This window comes from Mesocricetus auratus, unplaced genomic scaffold, assembly GCF_017639785.1.
Source record: "Mesocricetus auratus isolate SY011 unplaced genomic scaffold, BCM_Maur_2.0 Super-Scaffold_100009, whole genome shotgun sequence".
NCBI classification, from domain to species: Eukaryota; Metazoa; Chordata; class Mammalia; order Rodentia; family Cricetidae; genus Mesocricetus; species Mesocricetus auratus.
This window is the reverse complement of record NW_024429193.1, coordinates 39,140,455-39,160,738: the sequence shown is the minus strand read 5'-3', so window position 1 is coordinate 39,160,738 and position 20,284 is coordinate 39,140,455. Positions and strand designations below refer to the sequence as shown.

Genomic DNA, 20,284 nt, shown 5'->3' with positions numbered 1-20,284 from the left:
TGAGTTTGAAAAAAGCCAATTTTATTTTTAATCAAAGAAATTGAATTATCATTATGTCCTTGGTTGAAAAAAATGAAAATCTTATAACAATAAATTCATAAGTATACAGTAGACTTGTCACTTGAGAATTTCCAAAAATTCTTAGTATTAGGTTTTCCTTTTCTTTCATTTGGGACTGGTTTTAAACTGCTAATCAAAACGGGCTGTTAAAGCTGTGTGAAATCTCATTCATTTCCACATTACAGAAAAGAAGTGGCACCAGGAAACTAAACCTGTGGTGCTAACTGTGTTCCTTCCCATCACGGTCCAGTGCTAAAGATGTCTGAAATGGTAAAGCATGGCCTGTGCACAGCTAGGTTTAGAAACAGGATCCACTCACTGGTATTACACTGTCTTTGGCCTTCTGTCCAGAAATCAGTGATCTTACTTCATGAGAATTTGGTCTGTGAGCTTTTGCCATACACATAAACACAAATGTTCATACATGCAATACTCTTTTAAGTGTTATGAGACTAAAATAAAATGAAGCTGTTAGAATGCACACCTTCGATGCAAGGTCTGGAGAAAATGACTCAGGCTAGATTATCATTTATAATCATAAAACTCCATACCCATTTAAAAATTTCTGATGAGACCAATTCTGTAAACACTGTCAGCTTCTGACAGCCTCACATTTGTCTACTTTTTCTTTATTTTTAATAATTTTACAATTTTATGCTAGAAGTTCTCCTCTTCAAAACATAGGTGACTTGTGAACACTTTTTATTCTAATTTGTTTATGCTCCAGAAAGACCATTCGATTATAATTTATGAGCATGGATAGGAAAAATTACCTAAAAAATAGTTTGAGATATTCAGGGCTAGAGAGGTGGCTCAGCAGTTAAGTTCTGCTCTTAGAGAGCCTGAATCAGTCCCTGCGGGGCAGGACTGGTGTCTAATAACTGCCTGTCCTTTTAGCTTTCAGGTGTGGCAGAGCCTCCACCAAACATATACTTAAAAATATCTTAAGAACAAAAGACTTTGAGAGATGTGTCAGTTTGATCTAGACTTTAAAAAATCTGTTCTTCTAAACTGTTTGTCAGGCAGGCCTATCTCTAGAGTCTGAGGATCTTGTGGGACCTAAAGCTCAATGGGGCACTGTCTCTGGAGCTTGGTGATGGCACCAGGGACAACTTCCCTGAAAGCCTGCACACTGGGCATGTTTTTGTTTGTTTGTTTGCTGTGGTTTGTTTTGGGTTTTTGAGGCCTTTCGAAACTCCCTATTTCATTTGGTTACAATCTATTCACACCAAGCAACACATCAGTTTTTTTTTTTAATGGCCACTCAATATTTTTTTTTCTTTTTTTTATTATTATTATTTTTTTTTCCATTTTAAATTTAGATAAGAAACAAGGTTGCTTCACAAGTCAGTTCAGGTCCCTCTCCCTTTCCCTCCCCTCCTCCCGTGCCCTCCCCCCATCCCCCCCCCCGCGTTATCCCCTCATTCCCCCAGGGTGAGGCCCTCCATGGGGGTGTCCATAGTCTGTCATTTCATATAGGGCAGGGCCTAGACCCTTTCCCAAGAGTTCAGGGTGAGAGTGCACCTCACATTGTTCTATGGGAGTCCAGAGTCCGTGTGTATACTTGGGATGGGTACTGATCTGCTGTCCAAGGCTCAATAGATTACCTAGGCCTCCTCACTGACACCCAGATTCAGGGGGTCTTGATCAGTCCCATGCTGGATTCCCAGGCTGATGCCTGGGATTCAAGAGTTAACCTTTGTCTGGTCAGCTGTTTCTGGGGGTTAAACCAGCCCAGTCTTAATCCCTTTGATCATCAGTCCTCCCTCTCTGTTACTGGCTTTCTTGAGTTCAGCTCAGTACTTAACCAAGGGAGTCTGCCTCTTCTTCGATTAGCCACTAAATAAAGTTTCTGTTTCCCAGACTCTCTGGCCATAGGATTGTAGGCTGGCACTCCCCAGATCTATGTCTAAAATCCATATATGAGAGAGTACATGCCATGTTTCTCTTTTTGTGACTGGGTTACCTCACTCAGGATGGTTTCTTCTAGTGTCATCCATTTGCCTGCGAATCTCATGATTCCATTATTTTTTTCTGCTGAATAGTACTCCATTGTGTAGATGTACCACATTTTCTCTATCCACTCTTCGGGTGAGGGACATCTAGGTTGCTTCCAAGTTCTGGCTATTACAAATAAAGCTGCTATGAACATAGTGGAACAGACATCTTTGTTATATGAATGGGCATCTTTTGGATATATGCCTAAGAGTGGAGTTGCTGGGTCTTGTGGTAGGTTTATTCCCATTTTTCTGAGGAATCTCCATACTGCTTTCCAAAGTGGCTGAACCAGTTGGCACTCCCACCAGCAATGGAGGAGTGTCCCCCTTTACCACATCCTCTCCAGCATAAATTGTCATTGGTGTTTTTGATTTTAGCCATTCTGACAGGAGTGAGATGGTATCTCAGAGTTGCTTTGATTTGCATTTCCCGGATGGCTAAGGATGTTGAGCACTTTCTCAAGTGTCTCTCAGCCATTTTAGACTCCTCTATTGAAAACTCTCTATTTAGTTCTGCAGCCCACTTCTTAATTGGGTCCTTTGCTGTTTTGGAGACTTGCTTCTTGAGTTCTTTGTAAATTTTGGAGATCAACCCTCTGTCAGATGTGGGATTAGTGAATATTTTTTCCCATTCTGTGGGCTGCCTTTTTGTCTTGCTGACTGTGTCCTTTGCCTTACAGAAGCTTCTCAGTTTCAGTAGGTCCCATTTATTAATTGTTGATCTCACTGTCTGTAACACATCAGTTTTATTAGCATTTTGTATTGAGTTTTCTGGAAGTTGGGTTTATGATTTTTACCATCATTTCTAGTATATGAGACACTTTCAGTTACTGACTGAACACTCTTTTACTCTAGTTTTTAAAACTTTTTAAAAATTAGCTTGGTCAATATGAGACAAAGAAGAATCATTGTAATTGAATTGATGATATTTATTTCATGTATTTATCAGATTGAATAAGTAACTTGGGAACACGATGTCCCCCTAAGATTGGGATGGACTTCAATGGAAGTTAGTTTTACTTTCACATTTCATGTGTAGTTGTAACATTCAGCTTATATCTGGCCCTTTGGGGGATGCATGCGTGCACACACAGTTTCGCAAAACATGTACTAAGAGGACCTTTACGTGTTAGGGATGGTATAGAAATAATGTAGTACAAAAAACAAACTCTCGAACTTGATATATGAAAAGTAATGTAAGGTGTAATATAATGTCAAGTCCATCATATGTAACCTAATGAGCAAAGCGAGGCAATATTGGGGGGGGCTGTTCTAGAATTTTTCTAGAGAAGTGATATGTAAGTAAAGTTCTGAAGGTGGCGAAACAAACTATCTAAAATACAGAGCATCATATGCAAAGACCTTGGGGAGAAATTATTTTTTGTACCACTGCTCCAAAGAACAGCAAGGGGCATGTTCTGACATCAGGGAGTAAAGGACAAGCAATCGCATAGGAAAAGGGCTTGCCAGTTCTTACCGTGTTTAAAGCTAAGAACAAGGCTTGAGAGTTGAAATGAGTAGTTTTCGTTTTTTAAATTTCCTCTGGAATGCCTTTCTTGTTGTCTGGAGATTGTAATAAGTATGTGATAATGGAACTAATGAAAATGCTATGTCTATGCTGTGATTTCTGCTTGACTGTAGATGACATATAGGACTCACCAATATGTTTTGGAATAATACATGCTTTATTTGATAATTTTGTAAAGAATGTACAACTCAGCCAAAGCATATCTCCATATTATACAAAAAAGTAGGTAGTTTTTATGAAACAAGAAATAAAAATTCAATAGAGATATAGTAGTTATTTTTTGTCATTGATTTCTCATTGATAAAGGCGTGAACAATTGGCTAGTTAGGATTTTAGCAGAACTTACCTTTTGGTTACCACAAGAAAGTGCTAAAATATCATTTTACTCATTCCAAATATGAAAGTGGGAACTTTAAAATTTTTAACAAAATTAAATGTTTCTTATGTACACTATGAAGGAGAAACTCATCTCATTCTCTAAAAAATATAGAATATTTATAATAGGAGATATAGATTATTTGGTAGAATGCTTTGTCTTTAAGGAAGCCCTGGCTTTAATCTATAGCATCCCATAAAAGGGCATTTTGGTGCACATCTGTAGTACTAGCACTTGTGAGCAGAAGCAAGAAGGTCAGAAATTCAAAATAATTTTCAGCTACAATGATTTGAGGCCAGTTTGTGTATATCTGTCTGTCTGTCTGTCTATCTATCTCTCTGTGTGTATATTACTTAAACAGTGCTTTCTTATTCAGTACATATGTTTACATACGTGATTCACTTAATCCAATACCAGCTTCAGTGTAAACATGTATGCTTTCATCACCTTACTCATTCTCATTTCGTGAGGAAATTTGTGTCCATGGAGGGGGCACTAATCTTCACGAGAATTCAGAGGGAGTTCTGTTGCACAATTGGAACTCGGAAACAGATTTCCCATCTGTGAAGCTCAGACCTTTCCTATTCCATGATGTTATTACATTTCCATGTGACTCATAAGATTCTCCAAGAGAGGGCCTGCTTGTAAGCTGGCCACCATTAGTGAAATGACATTAGCTAAATATGATTACATCTTAATGTCCCCTGGAAGGATTAGACTAGTGAAGACACAGGGAAGGGAAAAGCAATTATCTATTGAAATATGAATCTCTTGATGAGAACTGAAAATTGTATCTTACCATCAGGATGCTCATGTGGAATTTTAAGAAATCTAAATTGAGTAATTATTTCTTAGAGCCTGGTGTAGAAGTTCAGTGAGGCTACCTTCAAGAACTTCATTTGGGTGGAACAATTAAAATAGATTTTTTTCAAGAGCAGAACGTTCACATAATCAACTCATTCTATAGAGAAATCTAGTCCTTGGAAGTTCTCATTCCACCAAAATTGTGTCTATTTGTATTATCTGTGTGTGCATGTGTGTGCGTGTGTGTGTGTGTGTGTGTGTGTGTGTGTGTGTAACTCTCCCATAGCACAGTGCATTATATTCATTGCCTTAAAGTACCTTGTTGTTGCAATGGGAAATTTTTAAGACAGTCGTTATACTTATGAGCCTTCATATTGTACAATGAAGAACCTGACATCGCCTCTACAGGATTGTTTGCACTCTTTGTGACAATTTCCTTAAGATCCCTTTAGCATATAGTGTATTGCAGGTCTCCAGCTTCCTGCAATGGGAATTATCAGGGCATATTCCTATTCTTGACAACTGATTCTTCTTCTCCCACTTCATATGAGGTCCTGACTTTGTACCATTTATTTTATTGAACTGAATTAGTTTATGTCAGTGACTGCTACAGTAAAAACAGTGGACTAATAAACTGTTGATTGGTGAATCCTGCTTATCATTTCTGCCCTAACAGCTAAGGTGTACTCATAATGTTTACCTTCTCCTCCTTCCTCTCCCACTCTATAGCCCAGGTTGATCTAGAACTCGTTATGTAAACCAGTTTGATGGAACTTGCTAAGTAGCTGGCCTTGAACTCACGAACCCCCTTCTCTGTTTTGGCATTATATATGTAAGCGCCATGCCTGGCTCAACATATATATTGCTTCTACAATAATAATTAAGGGAACTTAGCAAGCTGATGTCTACAATTAGTCTAGGATTGTCTCCAGTAGGCAGCAGTGATGATATCCTAGAGTAGAGCAACTTTGGCTTAGACTCCTCACACCTTTGTTCTTAATGTGGAAAAGTGATGATCATTACAAAGGCACATGGTTAATTTGCCTCTTGTATCTTTTCTCTGTAGTATGGGAACAAGTCAAAATCTTTCATATTTATGTTTATAGCTCTTTACCTGGTAGATTGGCTCACAGTAGATTATTTTCCTCAACTGATGGCTATTGAAACTTTTGCTTCTGGGACCTGAGTTCTTCTGATTATGACATTAACTACCTTTGATCTTTCATTTATTAAATTTATTTTCCTAATTCATTAAATTTTGATTAGATAGTGTATAATTTTTTTGGTATTTTGATTATCCAATAAAACATCAGTCCTATGAAATTTAAGTTTTTAAAAAATAGCAGTGTTTTGATTTTATTTAGTAATACAATCTCCTAGCTGTCTTTGCTTTCCTTTATCCTACCTCCATCCAGAATATGAATGAATGAGTAGATATACTTGATTGAATTTTCTTTCTTGGCACAAGGGTAACTATTTAGTGATCTTATTTACGTTTCTCAGTGCTAAGATATTGTGCTGGTCTTTTTTTTGCAGTTGATGCTACATATGAGTTTTATTATATATTTTTTAATCCTTAACTCAGATGAATTATAAAACACTGTAAAATTTACCACACTTGAAACTATAGACCTTCCTTCAACCCATGGGGATTCGTTTGGCAAGAAGCCACTGAAACAGGGTTTTGATGCTTAGTTTCCTGTTTCTCCTTTAATTGCTGCCAAAATCTGAACACTTGGGAATTTAATTGCTCATTATATTTGTCATGGTGGTGTCACAGACCCAAATAAAGACTGTTGCCTGCAAAATATTTGTGGATATTAATTTGGCCTACACATGTGTATGCTGGATTTCTTGTTTCTCCACACTCTTAGGTATATAGCACACACAAACTAAGTGCCATGCTTGATATTCCTAGCAAACCATTATTCATCCATCCCAGAATCTGCATTTTGGTAATTATCAGGGGTTCTAGGAACTCTCTTACTCTGCAAAGTCAGCCACCAATAATCCGTCTTGTGTTTGATTGACGTTGTTTTCTGAAATTGCCCTACATTAACCTCACAGTCAGTTTTCTTAAAAAAGATATTTGCCATTTACAAATAAGTTTTTAATTTCTCTTTGCTCAATACCCATGTGACCAGAGCTGAGGAAGGACTTTGGTCGGAGGCTATTGGCTCAATTTTTAGATAGTAATTAATCTTTGATGTCAGAAAAATGATAATGATGGTGAGCATGACAGGGAAACCTGTGGGCCTCAGAACAATTGGAATTTTGATGCTTAAATTTATGCAGAATATAAGCAGATGAAGGTGTCAGTTGCTTGAGCTTTTGCTACATAAGATGAGAGCCTAAGACTGTTAGAAATAGAATTCAAGCCCTGTGGACTTTGAGTCTGTTTTATATTCATGAAACATACTAATCTTGGATTTGTTTTTTATTTCTGGGTATGGAAATATTGTGGCTAAGGCACATTCTTGAAATACCTATAGTCTTACTTATTTCCTCTGTGTTTTGTTGAGTGTAATAAACCTCAATCATGCTCAGAGTAGAAAACATGGAACATTCTTTCTTTTTCTGTTAGTCAACCTAATACTAAGTTACGCTTCCCAATTTTATCTCATGATTGAAGATGCAGTTCTGAGTCCTCTGTAGATAAAGGCCCTACTAAAAATCACAGGCTGTCTTCAGTGCTGGATTTTCTTGAAAAGCTCTGGAATGTTTTCTTTTAGCTAAGGGAGGTTGGCCTAATGGTTTCTTGAGCCATAGAGTATTCCAGGGAGCTTATTTTCAGGTCATTTTTGTTGTTGTGATTTCCGTATCCAAGAAATGTTTTCATCTCCCCCTCAGTGTGACAAATTAACAGTCAATAAGTCACTATGTGTTTAGGATGAGTCTGAAAATAATAACAACCCAATTATGTTGTATCTTCTTTTATAAGCTGTATCCAGTACCACAGTGGACACAAGATAAAATTTAAGGTTTTACTGAGATGACAAAGAGGAGGAAGACATGGAGGGTTATAGGGACACTGAAAACAGCAGGGGGAAAGTGAGAGAGGAGGGGAGGAGAGAGGAAAGGGGTACAAGTTTGATTATTTTTTGTGTGGCACATGTATATGTTCATGTTTGCATGTGGGTGTACGAGAGTCTATATACGGATGTATATAGAACCTGGCTGGATTTCTGTGTCAGTTTCTTCCTGCATCCCTCTGTAGATTTTTTAAGACAGGGTCTCTCATTGAACCTGGAGCTCTTGGTTTCATCTAAGCTGACTAACCAATAAGCTTCAGTGATCCTCCTGTCTCCAGGATTCCAGGTATGTGTTGTTGCACCCACACTCTACTCCAGTGCCTGGAATCCATTTCAGATCTGTGTACTTGTGCAGCCAGGGTTTTACCAACTAATGAATTTCCCCAGATCTTCATGATCTCAATCTGTGACAGCATGTTAGAAAATGAAAGAAATACATCTTTTTTTTTCTTTTATGGTAGCAGCATGTAGATTCTCAGGCAACTCGGTAATTTTAAACCTATATATCCCAAGCAGTAAAGTTTCCACAAGGATTCTTATTTTTTAAAGTTGTCTGTGGTTATTATCATAGACTGATTTCAGAGAGTCATCTTATTGGCTTGTATTTAAAAAAAACATTAATCTGAGAAATAATGAAAATTTATCATTAATTTTTGCTTATTTCATATTATTATACAGCTTTCCCCAAGGCACTTCAAATATGGGCACTTGATGACACAGGCTAGATGTGGTTTTCCTACTGTTGCAAGAGTCCAAGCCAGTGGGTTATAATATAGTGACAGTTGGGTACCGGTCTTTGCTCTTCTTTATGATAGTTTGCTTCTGGCATTATTGCTCAGGCATAGGGAATAACTTTAAATGGCTAGCCTAGGATTTTTCAAACTCCTCTCTTAATTACAGTGCTGCAATTATCCTGCCTTGACAATGCTATTAAAAATTAAACCACATGTTTCCTGCAGCATCTCTGGTTTTAAAGACAATAGGTAAGTGGAAGATGATTGTTTTAAAATAAAGAACTTCAGGTATAGTGCTGCGTATCTTGCTAATTTCTACTGGAAAATGCAGTCTCCAAGACTAGTTCAAAAAATAATAATCAACTGTATAAGAGCACCATGAAACACACAAATGGATTTTTGCTAAATTGCAGATAAATAGATGTGACCAAGAGATACATGTGCATGGATAATTTTGAATGAAGAACATATGCGTTTAAACAGAAATATTTGTTTCCATGTCTGGTTTAGAAACTGTCTCAGAGAAGGCTTCCATTTAATAAGACGAGGTTTCATAGCAAGTCAGTCATTTAAAGTCTGAAAAGAAAGATGAGCCCTCAGACGTAGCAGCGATTCACCTAAATAGTTAACTGTAGTAATCTAATTCCAAAGAAAAGGAAGTTAAAAATTACATGTGACCAAAGAGGACATCAATAGTGCTTTCTGTTAAATTTTTATTTAGGGAAGAAAAAATACAGAAATTTAGAATTAGATACTCTGAATTTTCGTCCTAGATGCCACTTCTGATGATAGTGGTCACATAATTTGAATGGGTTTTTAGATGAAAATAATAATTTGAGTTACACAGCAAATTAGTTGGAATAAATAATTGCAGTGACCCTTCTCTTTTTTCTGTCTTAAGATTTTTTAATCCTTTAATTCATATCTACACATTGATTCCTTTCCTGCTTTTACTGAGATATTAGAACACAAGCAAAAAACAGAAACTTGCCAAATAAATAATTACCAAAAAAATTCAATGGAATACTATGAACATTTAAGTGAAATTCTAGATACCGACCCAATCATTTCATGGTGCTTCCTTTACACTTTTTTCTGTATTCACTGCAAGTGTAACCAACGATATACTCTCCATGATCTCTCCAGCTCTCTTATCTTCACCCTAAGGAAAGGGCACCAATGCTTTGTAACCTCACTAGATGCAGCCGTGGTGAAGACCAGTGCTGTGAGCAGTGGAGACAGCCTAATTGGTGTGCTGCCTAGTGTCACCTCAGCTTGTAACACAAACTAGAGTTATCTGAAAGGGGGGAACCTCAACTGAGAAAATGCCTCCATGAGATTCCCAGTGGGAGGCCTCATCCTCTTTGAGGAATGGATCTGAGGTGGAGTAGGGAGAAGATAGGGGAGTGGGAAGATAGGAGGGAGAGGAAATTGGGATTGGTATGCAAGATAAGATTGTTTTAAAAATTAAAAATAAAGAGAATAATTATAAGCACTCCAAAAACACTGCAGTAGAGCATTTTTAAAATTAATGATTGATAGAGTAGCCCAGCCCATTGTACATGGTGCCACACCTGGGGTGGTTATCTTGGGTTCAGTAAGAAAACAAAGGGTTCTGGCTGAGCAAGTCATGGGGAGCAAGCCTGTAGGCAGCACCCCATCCAAGGCCTCTGCATCAGCTCCTGTCTCCAGGTCCCCTCCCTGCTTGAGTTCCTGCCCTCACTGCTTTTGATGATGAAATGTTAAATGGAACCGTGAGTGAAATAAACCTTTTCCTTGCCAAGTTGCTGGTGGTCATTGTATTACATAAAAGAACCAGTAAACCTGACTAAGACACTTGTTTTTCATAACCATGATATTTGATTTTAAAGCATCTCCCTAAAAACTGTTAAATGTTTTCATAGAAGTATCAGCTTATTTAAAAATAACTATATAAATAACATTTGTAATAAGTATGTACAATCTCAGGCTGGAGAGATGGCTCAGCCATTAAAGGCTAGGCTCACAACCAAAATATAAGTATATACAACTTCTCAGATTTAAAGTCCTTTATTTACCTATTTGTTTAATGTTGAAAATGTAGTCTTCTCCTCTTAGTTCTCACTCCCATGAGAATGATGCATGAACCTCTCTCAGAACCAGTCATCTAAAAACTGATCACTTTTGTGAAAATATTAGAAATGACATTTTATACCAAGATATACATATGTAGTTACATGAAATGTATAGGAAATGCTGCTATTTTCCACTTTCTTCTGACTGCTGGTGCTGAGACCAAATATAAAAGATTATTTTAATAAAATAGTAACAACAAAGGAAAACTAGTTTCATGTCAGAAGTCTAGATTCTATCCAGGCTTTGGAGTTAGTGAAAAAGAAATGGGAAAATGTGCATGTCCTGGCCATGTAGTACAAATTATTCAATTGCTCATTTTTGAAATTATATCCAACTCTATATACATTGTCTTTTAATATTCAACACTTATGGGTATGGTGCAGCTTATCTTTACCCCCAGACCTTAGGATGTAGATGCAGGAAGATCAGGACTTCTTAGTCATCCTTAGTTGTGTAAAAGTTTTGAGACCCACCTGAGTTGTAGGAACATATCCCCAAACCAACCAATACAAAAGTCCAAAGAAAAGAAAAGAAACAAAGTAAAGAAAAATCCAATCTGCAGGTAAAATGTGTAGAATTAACTTACTGCGGTGTCAAACTCTTACTTGAATTAGACTAGGTCACGGGAATGGATTGCTAGTCAACAATATCAGTAAATAATAATACTTCTAAACACCAATCACATGTTGTAATATGCATCTATAATTTAAGTACTTGGGAGAATGAGACAGACAAATCTCAAGTTTGAGATCTGTCTCAAAACACCCGAAACAACTACCCTAACCAGAAAAGTCAAAACCAAAACCCAACCCTACTAAACTGTAGCAAATATTTGCTATGTCGGACATTTTTAGCATTTTGAATTCTTGAATTTTAACTCCATTTGAACAAGACTGAATTATGACTCTTAGCCAGAATTAAAACTCTTATAAACTTATGCATTTGGAGGTATGTCTTTTAAATTTAAGTTTATATTTAGGTAATACCCCAAGCCACACACATTGTGTGTTTAATGAATAACTTGATGATTTAAAATATGTATTATTATGTCATGCTTAATTCAAGATAAACAAATCTTTCATTCAAACTCCCTTAAAACCTGTTTATTGTCACAGTTTCATGCAGAAACGTAAGGGAACGTTCAGGAAGTTAATTGATCAGTGCGCAAAAGACCTTCTTAGTCCTCCTAGAGCCGGATAGCTACAGTGCTGTAGACTACCTTGCCTATTTTTGTAAATAACAGTTTTCTTAAGGTATGTCACACATAGCATATAGTTCACCCTTTAAAGTGTAATTTCATAATTTGTAATCTATTCACAAGTGGCGTCCTAATTACCACAAATTCCAGGACATTTCTTCTCATTTCCAAGAAATCAAATTCCCATTAGCAGCACCGACCTCGCGCTTTCTACAGCCCTTGGCAACCACTAATCTGCTTTCTATTGATTTGCCCAGACTAGGTATTTTATAAATGGAATGATAAAACACTATCATTTATATACGACGTTTTTCCCACTTAGCATAATGTTTCATGGCTCATCCACAGCGGACAGTCTATGTGACTTCACTCTTTTTTTTTTTTTTGACTTTTTTTTAATTTTCCAGTTTAAATTTAGATAAGAAACAAAGTTGCTTCACAAGTCAGTTCCAGATCTTTTTACAAATAATAGTAGTCTGTGGTATGGGAATACCACACCGAATATTCATTTGCCATTTTACTGACTTTTGGGGTGTTTTTCCTTTGGGTTAGTTATTGATAGTTCTGATGTGAAAATCTGAATACACATTTTTATATGGAAACATCTTTTATTTGGTTATGAAACTCATATAATAAAAGTGTAATTCCTGGTCATAATTCTGTTAATTATACTTTGAAGACAACACCCATTGTTTTCTAATGAGGTAGAATCTTTCCATTCACATGGTCAGCATGGGATGAAGTGAAAATCTAACTAGATGGTGTTATTACCATTCTCCCTGAGTTTAGTGATCTATGATTCTTCTGAAGATTTAATTATGTGGACATTTTAAAATATTCATTGCCCATTTTGTATTTTCTTTGGAAAGCTATCTATTGAAAAGTGTTTTCCCACTTAAAAACATGAGAGGCAGAAACTGTCTTACTGAATTGAGTGTGAGTTGTTATATATTCTAGAAACAAGGCTTTTATTAAATAAGATTTATTGGATTTTTTCCTTTGGATCTATGAAAACTCTGATTTTAGTGGATTAATTTCAAGTCAGGAAAACATCTCACTTTAAACCAGGTCTGTGATCATTCTGGCTTGATTTTGAACACTGTAAAATTCTAAAATTCTGGAAAAAATCAAGTGTAATTTTTCTCTGAATTGAATTGGGATCACTGAATCAATCTACAGAGTAGCATCACTTTAGCAATAGGAAGTCTTCCAGTTCATTGTAATAGGATGTTTTCCCATTTAAAAAGCTTTTTCTTTAAAAAATATGATTTTTCACACTTCGTAGCTGTATGTTGAATTTATTCATAAATATTTCATTTTTTAATGTAACTTCAAATCGAATTGTTAATTTTTAGATTATTCATTATAGTCTGGCACATCTTTGAACTTGATACAAATAGAGTGAGTTATAGATTAGATTCTGTTTTCAACTTGACACTCCTGGAAGAGGGAATGTGCTCAGGTAAGAAATTGCCCCCACTGGCTTGGCCTGTGGGCATGTCTATAGTGCATTTTCTTGATGGTTAATTGATACACAGAGGGTGTTTCTACTGTGGGTGGTACTATTCCTAAGAAATTGGGCTTGGACTATATAAGAAATGTAGCTGATGTAGCCTAGGGGATAAGCTTAGCAGGTTCCTACATGGCCTCCTCTTCAGTTGCTCCCCCAGGTTCCTACTTTTATGTCTTTCCCTGACTTACCTTTGCTGATGGATTGTCTCCTGGGAGTTACAAAGTCCTTCCCTCCTAAAATTGGCTAGGTCACTGTTTTGTCACAGTATCAACTAAGCAAACTAGAAGAGGTTTTCTTTGAGTGCTTTGAGTGCGTTTTCTTCTATCACTTATTTGGATCTGTAGTATTTGAGATGCTTCTATGTTACTTAACATAGTCATTCATTCTCAGTGTTATGTGGTTTTCTAGTGTATGAATGTATTGCATCGCAAAAATGTATTTCATCTTTTTTCCATTTTCTTTCTCTTTTTTTAAATTTAAATTAGAAGCAATTTTGTTTTACATATCAATACCAGCTCCATCACCTTCCCATCCTCCCATGCCCCCCACTGATCCCCATCCCATTCTCTTTCTGCTCCCCAGGGAGGGTGAGGTCTTCCATGGGGTATCTTCAAAGTTTGTCATATCATTTGGAGCAGGGCTTAGGCCCTCCCCCACGTGTCTAGGCTGAGAGAGTATTGCTCTATGTGGAATGGGCTCCCAATATCCATTTGTATACTAGTGATATTGATCCAGTACTAGAGGCCCCATAGACTGCCTAGGTCTTCTTACTAACATCTACATTCATGTGAATTTTTCTTTTGCTTTTACACTTGGGAATATGGAACAATGTTTACATTAATTTTTTTCCCAAAGGACTTTGGATGAATACAATGTACATTGTTCTCATGTGTAAAACAGCTGGGCCTGAGAAGCAAATGGTTGACAGTTGAAGCTACAGGCATCATTTTTCATAGTGACTGTAGCAGTTTACAGGTCTATTATTAGTGTAGTGCCTTTTCTAATATAACAACAACACTGTATGGTCTTTCATTTTACACAAATCCAAAATATGTAGTGGTGCTTGGATAAGGCAAAAATTTTCATTTCACATATGACTTGACTTTTGTTAGGCTATTTGCATTTTCTTCATGAAAGATTATATAATATTTTTATCTCTTACTATTTAGCTATTTTCCTACCTTTGTTTACAGGAATAATTAATTTATTATAGTGTAGAAACATAATTAAGATGTGTGGTACTGCTAAAAGTAAGGAAAATTGATCAATTAATCAGAATACAATAGATTCTGTAGGCACTGAAAATCAATTATGGGAAAATGACTCCCAATGATGGATGATATTTAAAGGAAATAGTACTTCATTGATTATCTATATGATGTGATTTTCAGTACTAAACCATATAAATGTCATCTCACAGGCATGTTTCACCAAAAGGTGAAATACAGAATAGCAAATCTTCTTGATTAATACTAAAAGAAGCTCTCCGGACTTTCAAGAACATTTCAAGTAAATGGGCCATAAAAAAACACTAACCATATATTAAATGTATATATACAAATATATATATTCAATATCATTAAATCTAATTTTTTTCTTTATGATAAAACTAAATATGTGAAAAAATCCTAACCCACAGCATAAAATGATTTCCAATGTAGGTGTCCAACAAATGACTTTAGATCAGTTCAAGGAATCCAGAATTCTAGTTATTTTGGAAAATTTCAAGATTTTCATTATAAAGTCATTTGATTATACTTTAAAATGATCTTTTCCTTAATTTGATCTAGTTAAAAACAGAAGAACTAAAGGTGAGCATGATGAATTGGATACCATTGGGTTGGAAATTAATTAACTCTTGTACATTGGAAATCAATGATCTAAGTACCACAGTCTTCTGATATCTAGAATGCTTATTTATAACTTGGGAATAGAAATGATGCATTAATAATTAAAATTTACTATGTCACTATTCTGTTTCTAAAATTGAAAACAAAAGCTCAAGACAAAACCAAATAAAAACAAAACAAAACAAAAAAATACCCAAACTTCTTTTTTCTTTACTAAATGCTACCTAACATTGTCTACAAAATACCAGTATGTGAAAATATGAAAATAAATACCCATTTAGTCTAAAATTTGGTAAGTTTTAAGTTTCTAAAACTTGTTATGTTATAGACAATTTTTTGTGTAAAGATTACCACTAAGTTAAGAATTGCAGTAAAAACTTTATTTTACTCTTAGAAAAGTCAGTGCACTAGTACTAATATATTTACTACTCAATAGACATTTATGAAATTTAAATTGCCCGTGGTGTGAGTTCTTCATTTAATGTCCCTCAAATACTTGATATCACAGCAATCAGAGTGATTTAGTTTGACATAAAAATATGTGGATTCATACATGCAATTTGAAATATAACACAGGAGTTTGTTTTAAGGAGTTGGTTTTTAAATCTGATTAAAATTTGTGGTAATTTTATCATAATTTGGCCCTCTCCATTTCAGTACACAGTAACTAAATCGACATGGATGATTATCATATATACCTATTAATGTTATTTTGAACTTATTTACTGATTTTTCTCCTTTGAATTTACATTGGCTTTTGTTAATTGGAGATTATATTAGGAAGCTAATTGCTATTCTGAGCCTTGGTAGTTTGGCTAGTTTTGTGTGACTCTCATTTTTTTAACACCTATTTTGAAAAAAAAATATGATGAAAAGATTTCTCCTGCAGCTGCATCATGAGACTCTTGAGTTTGTGGCTGTTGAATTTCAGTGTCGATTTTAATGAATCCTACCCAATTAAAGCATTGTGCCTATTTTTCATGAGTCCATGATCAATGCAATTGATTATATTTTTACATAGCAGCATTGAATGTAATTTTTCTGGGGCTGTGGAAGATTAATTCAGTGTTTTAATGTGTTACAGGCCTGTGAGAAGCTGGAGAATAATTTTGATGACATCAAGCACACGACTCTTGGTGAGCGAGGAGCTCTCCGAGAAGCAATGAGGTAAGTCTGGGTCACCATAGCAACAGTCACAGATGTGGTAAAGAAAAAGTCATTCTTCATTATTGGGGGAACAAATGAGTTCATTGCCACCATTCAGCTCTGTTCTCTAAGGTATTAATTTGTCAGTGGAGAGACTTCCCTTGAGGCTGTACTTTGGTTTTGAAGCTGCATAAATGTTAAGCCTCAGTGCACAGTAAAAAATGTAAATGTTTAATTTGTTACTTAAAATGCTTACGGGGTGTCTTGTTTTATATTTATACTAAATTGTGCAATTGAATGAAAATATTGTTCATCTAAATTCTGCCTGTGAGTAGAAAATAAACACTGTGTAAAGGTAGATTGTTTGAGTACCATTTCCTAATTAATATTTAATTTGAAAACAGACACTTAAAATTTCATCTTTTGTTATATTTTATAAGATTAAAAATTATTTTTAAGATGTCTTACATTTTTCAGTATTTCAAAGCATAGATCTGTTAGATGCAAAGATCAATAAGTACCCTGGGGTTTTTTTTCACTTAATATTGCTATTTTTATTTTTTTTAAATCACATCAGCCTTTCTATCTTTTTAACAACTTTTTATGAAGCACCCTTAAATTCATTTGATTAGGATCAAGGAAAAGTTTAACTAGACATTAACAGTGTCTGAGTAACAAGCTTGTAACCCCTAGGACAGGGAAGTCACAGACATCATTGGCCCTAAAAGTTCGCAGCTTGAACCTTCCAGTGGCCCAATCTGCATTTGTGCAGAGAATGGTGTATTTTCCTTTGTTGTACTCGTGAAACAGTGTTACTTAAAAAATTATCGTAATGCTCATTTATCTTAAATGGGTTTAAGGTACAGAAAGTCAAAATATGAGAAACAGGAAATATAACAGACTTGCTGGTGGTTTAAACACAATTTTGTTATTGCTTTCACACAGCTACCATATACTTTAGTTTAGAAGCCACTCTCATTTAGCAACCTCCCTTTTACCATGCAAGCAGCAGGAGAAAGTAATTAAATTTAATAGAAGCTGCCCTCATTTTGAAGCCACTTCTATTTAAAACCACAGGGGGAGGTAATTAAATTTAATGGAAACAGTAGCTTCTACACAAAGATACATGGTACTTCTGTATAGATGATTATGATGTCACAAAAAGGGGAATAATATATTACTAGTGTGCAGGAGAAATTACCAGCCAGAGCTAGGGAACCTATTTTATTGTTAATGTCTTTACTAATAAAAAAGATGGAAAAATAAAACTGAGTACGCAGTAGAGAATTTGTGTCTATATAAAATGCAGCGACAGTCTAGCAAAGTTTAAGTTACTGAAAATAATTGTAAATTAAAAATGAGGTATAAAATATACTGTAGGAAAGTCTAGGACAGAAATTATGAATGAATTCCTGTTTTTAAATATGTTTTTATAGTTTACTGAAAACTACCACACTGTTACAAATTGAACATGTCATTTTTATAGAGTTTACATTATACTTTTGAATATGTGAAGTGTGCATACTAATATCTATTTAGAAACCAATTTTTTTGGTAATTTAATTTCTATTCATCTTGAAATAAGTACATAGACAAACAGGAAGACAAAGAGGATGCCAGCTCTCATGTTTTTGAATAAAAGAACTGAAGACTGAAAACTCAGAGAGAATTGAAGGGGCTGTGAAAGGATGCGGACGTGAATGAGGGAAACACAATGCTCGGGAGGTTTTGTGAGCTTTGCAGGAGATCTGTCCTGGAGAAAAAAAAGTCGGATTGTAGGAGAACTGTAGACAAAAAGTTTATTAAATTCTGCCAATTTTTAAAAAAGTAAATAGTACTTAGAATATCCTGGAACAGCTTGCTTTTAGAGAAGTAGGAATGAATGGATGGGGGAGGGGAAGCAGCATTCATTACCTAGTTGAAGTGACCTCTGACCACCCATGCAATGAGTAGGGCAACAGCCCAGATAATTTAATTCAGAATTTAATCACATGGTGGTGAAATGCACTTGTTTACCTTGGCTGAATATTTTATGTGTCCACATACACATGTGCATATATGAATGTCTGGACTCACTAAATACAGTGAAATTATTAAGCAACCAGTAGCACTAGACGATGTAATGTATTGTTCACGGGCACTTTATGTTTTTAGTACATCAAGAACTCAGTGTTTCCCATGAGGAAAAACAAAACCTAGGCAGAAGAGATCTCAACGCGATTCAAGACTTTCAAGGAGAAAAAAATGCATTTCTCTCTTATCTGTTATCAATCCTTCCTCATATGAAGTATGACTGGACCAACGAAGTTAAGAGGTTGATTGAGGCTAAAGGACAGTGTTGTGTATAGAGAGAACAGTATAGGGCCAAGAACAGGATACTGGAGGTATTCCAGGAAGGCTGTGATGGCAGGCAAGCTTTTGTGTATGCGTGTGTGAATTATTTTTTATCACAAATGTACATGCAGATAGACTTTTGTTTTTATCAGTACTATGTCTGTTCTATGTAATGAGTTCATAAGCACAAATGGACTAGTCAGAGTTTTACTTGGCTAGTAGGAGCATCAAGACATCAGAGCAGTTTGGGGACATCTGGGGGGCATATAGCAATAACTTATGGGAACCTCAGTTAACAGAGGGACTGGCATCAGGAGGCTCACTGAAAATATTTTTGGTAGCACATGGCACAGGTGACATTTATATAGAATCTAGTGTTCTGTGAAAAACAAATTATTTCAAAGAATCTTTTTTTTAGGATTTTTAGGTTATTAGAGATAACATTGACTATAAATTTATAAAGGTAAATTTATTGTACTGTAGATTTGGAGTATAGAGAGAAAGTATCATGTAGGGATAGAGACCATCTTTCTTCTCTTTAAAAATGTTAATAACATTTCTGTAACACACTGGGTATAGTTATAGATATAGATATGTCTTCATAGCTGTGCAATGGGGGAGGAGGTTAGGTAGACCAGATCTCCAGGTTACATACTAAGTCCATATACTTAACAGTAGAGTCTTTCTTTGTTGACCATTATGGGTTAGCTTAATAACAAAAACATCCTCTTTTCTCACCAATTTATCTATTCACCAGCTCTTCAGTGACTTTATGTGTACACAGGGTACTCTTATTCTGTGAGTATAGCTAGAGAACATCTGCCTGGAGTTGGCAGATTGAACTTGACTCCTTTCCTGGGATCTTTCTCCTGTTTGGTACCTCCTGATCTACCAAGCTTCTCCTTTATTTGTCACTTAGGGAGGATTCTGCCCCTGCTCATCCTTGTGTGTCCTCATGCAGCTTCTCCTCCTGGCTTATCTTTTCTATGCATTTTGAATCTCCTCCTTATCAGCTCATGAACTGCTTTAATAGTGTCCAGGATTGTAGATGTAAGAGTGCCTTCAGACTGGATTCCTCATATGTAAAAAGAATAAGAACTAAAACTATCTATGGAATATTCTCGCTAAATAGCACATTAAGTAAGTACAGTGACAGAGAGGGAAAAAGAAAAAGGACTACATGAAGGGGATTTTTCTTTTAAGATGCATTTGAGATAGTGAATGCTATCCCATGTGCGGAATGTGCAGTAGGCAAGAAAAAAATATAGTTTCACAATTCAGGACCAAAAGTGAGGGCGATGTACCCATTTGAAGTTTGTTACTATTTTGATGTTTGTAGCCATAGGAAGGTGTGGGATTTTCAAGAGTGGTTCATCAAGTCAGAGTGTAAGAACAAGAGTGACACTCTACTATGGTACCTTTGAAAACTGAATATAGGAAAATGTGTGTTGCAAAAATTCTAAGATTTTAAATTTCAATTAATTACCTTCAGTAGAGAAAGACTTGGCTATAAAATGGAGCATCTGAGGAGAAAAACTTGTAGTTGGAAGGTCTCTGTCTACATCTGTGAATCATAGAGACATTCAGAGCAAGGGTT

At 35.7% G+C, this 20,284-nt stretch overlaps 1 protein-coding gene across 1 annotated transcript in view; it reads left to right on the top strand.

The window, feature by feature from the left end:
• The window catches only part of Dpyd (dihydropyrimidine dehydrogenase), an 819,213-nt gene that overhangs the window by 97,897 nt on the left and 701,032 nt on the right, over window positions 1-20,284 (top strand). Inside the window, exon 3 of the mRNA XM_040751969.1 lies at window positions 16,292-16,374. Coding sequence (XP_040607903.1) covers window positions 16,292-16,374 — 83 coding nt within the window. The remainder of the gene's footprint in view (window positions 1-16,291; window positions 16,375-20,284) is intronic.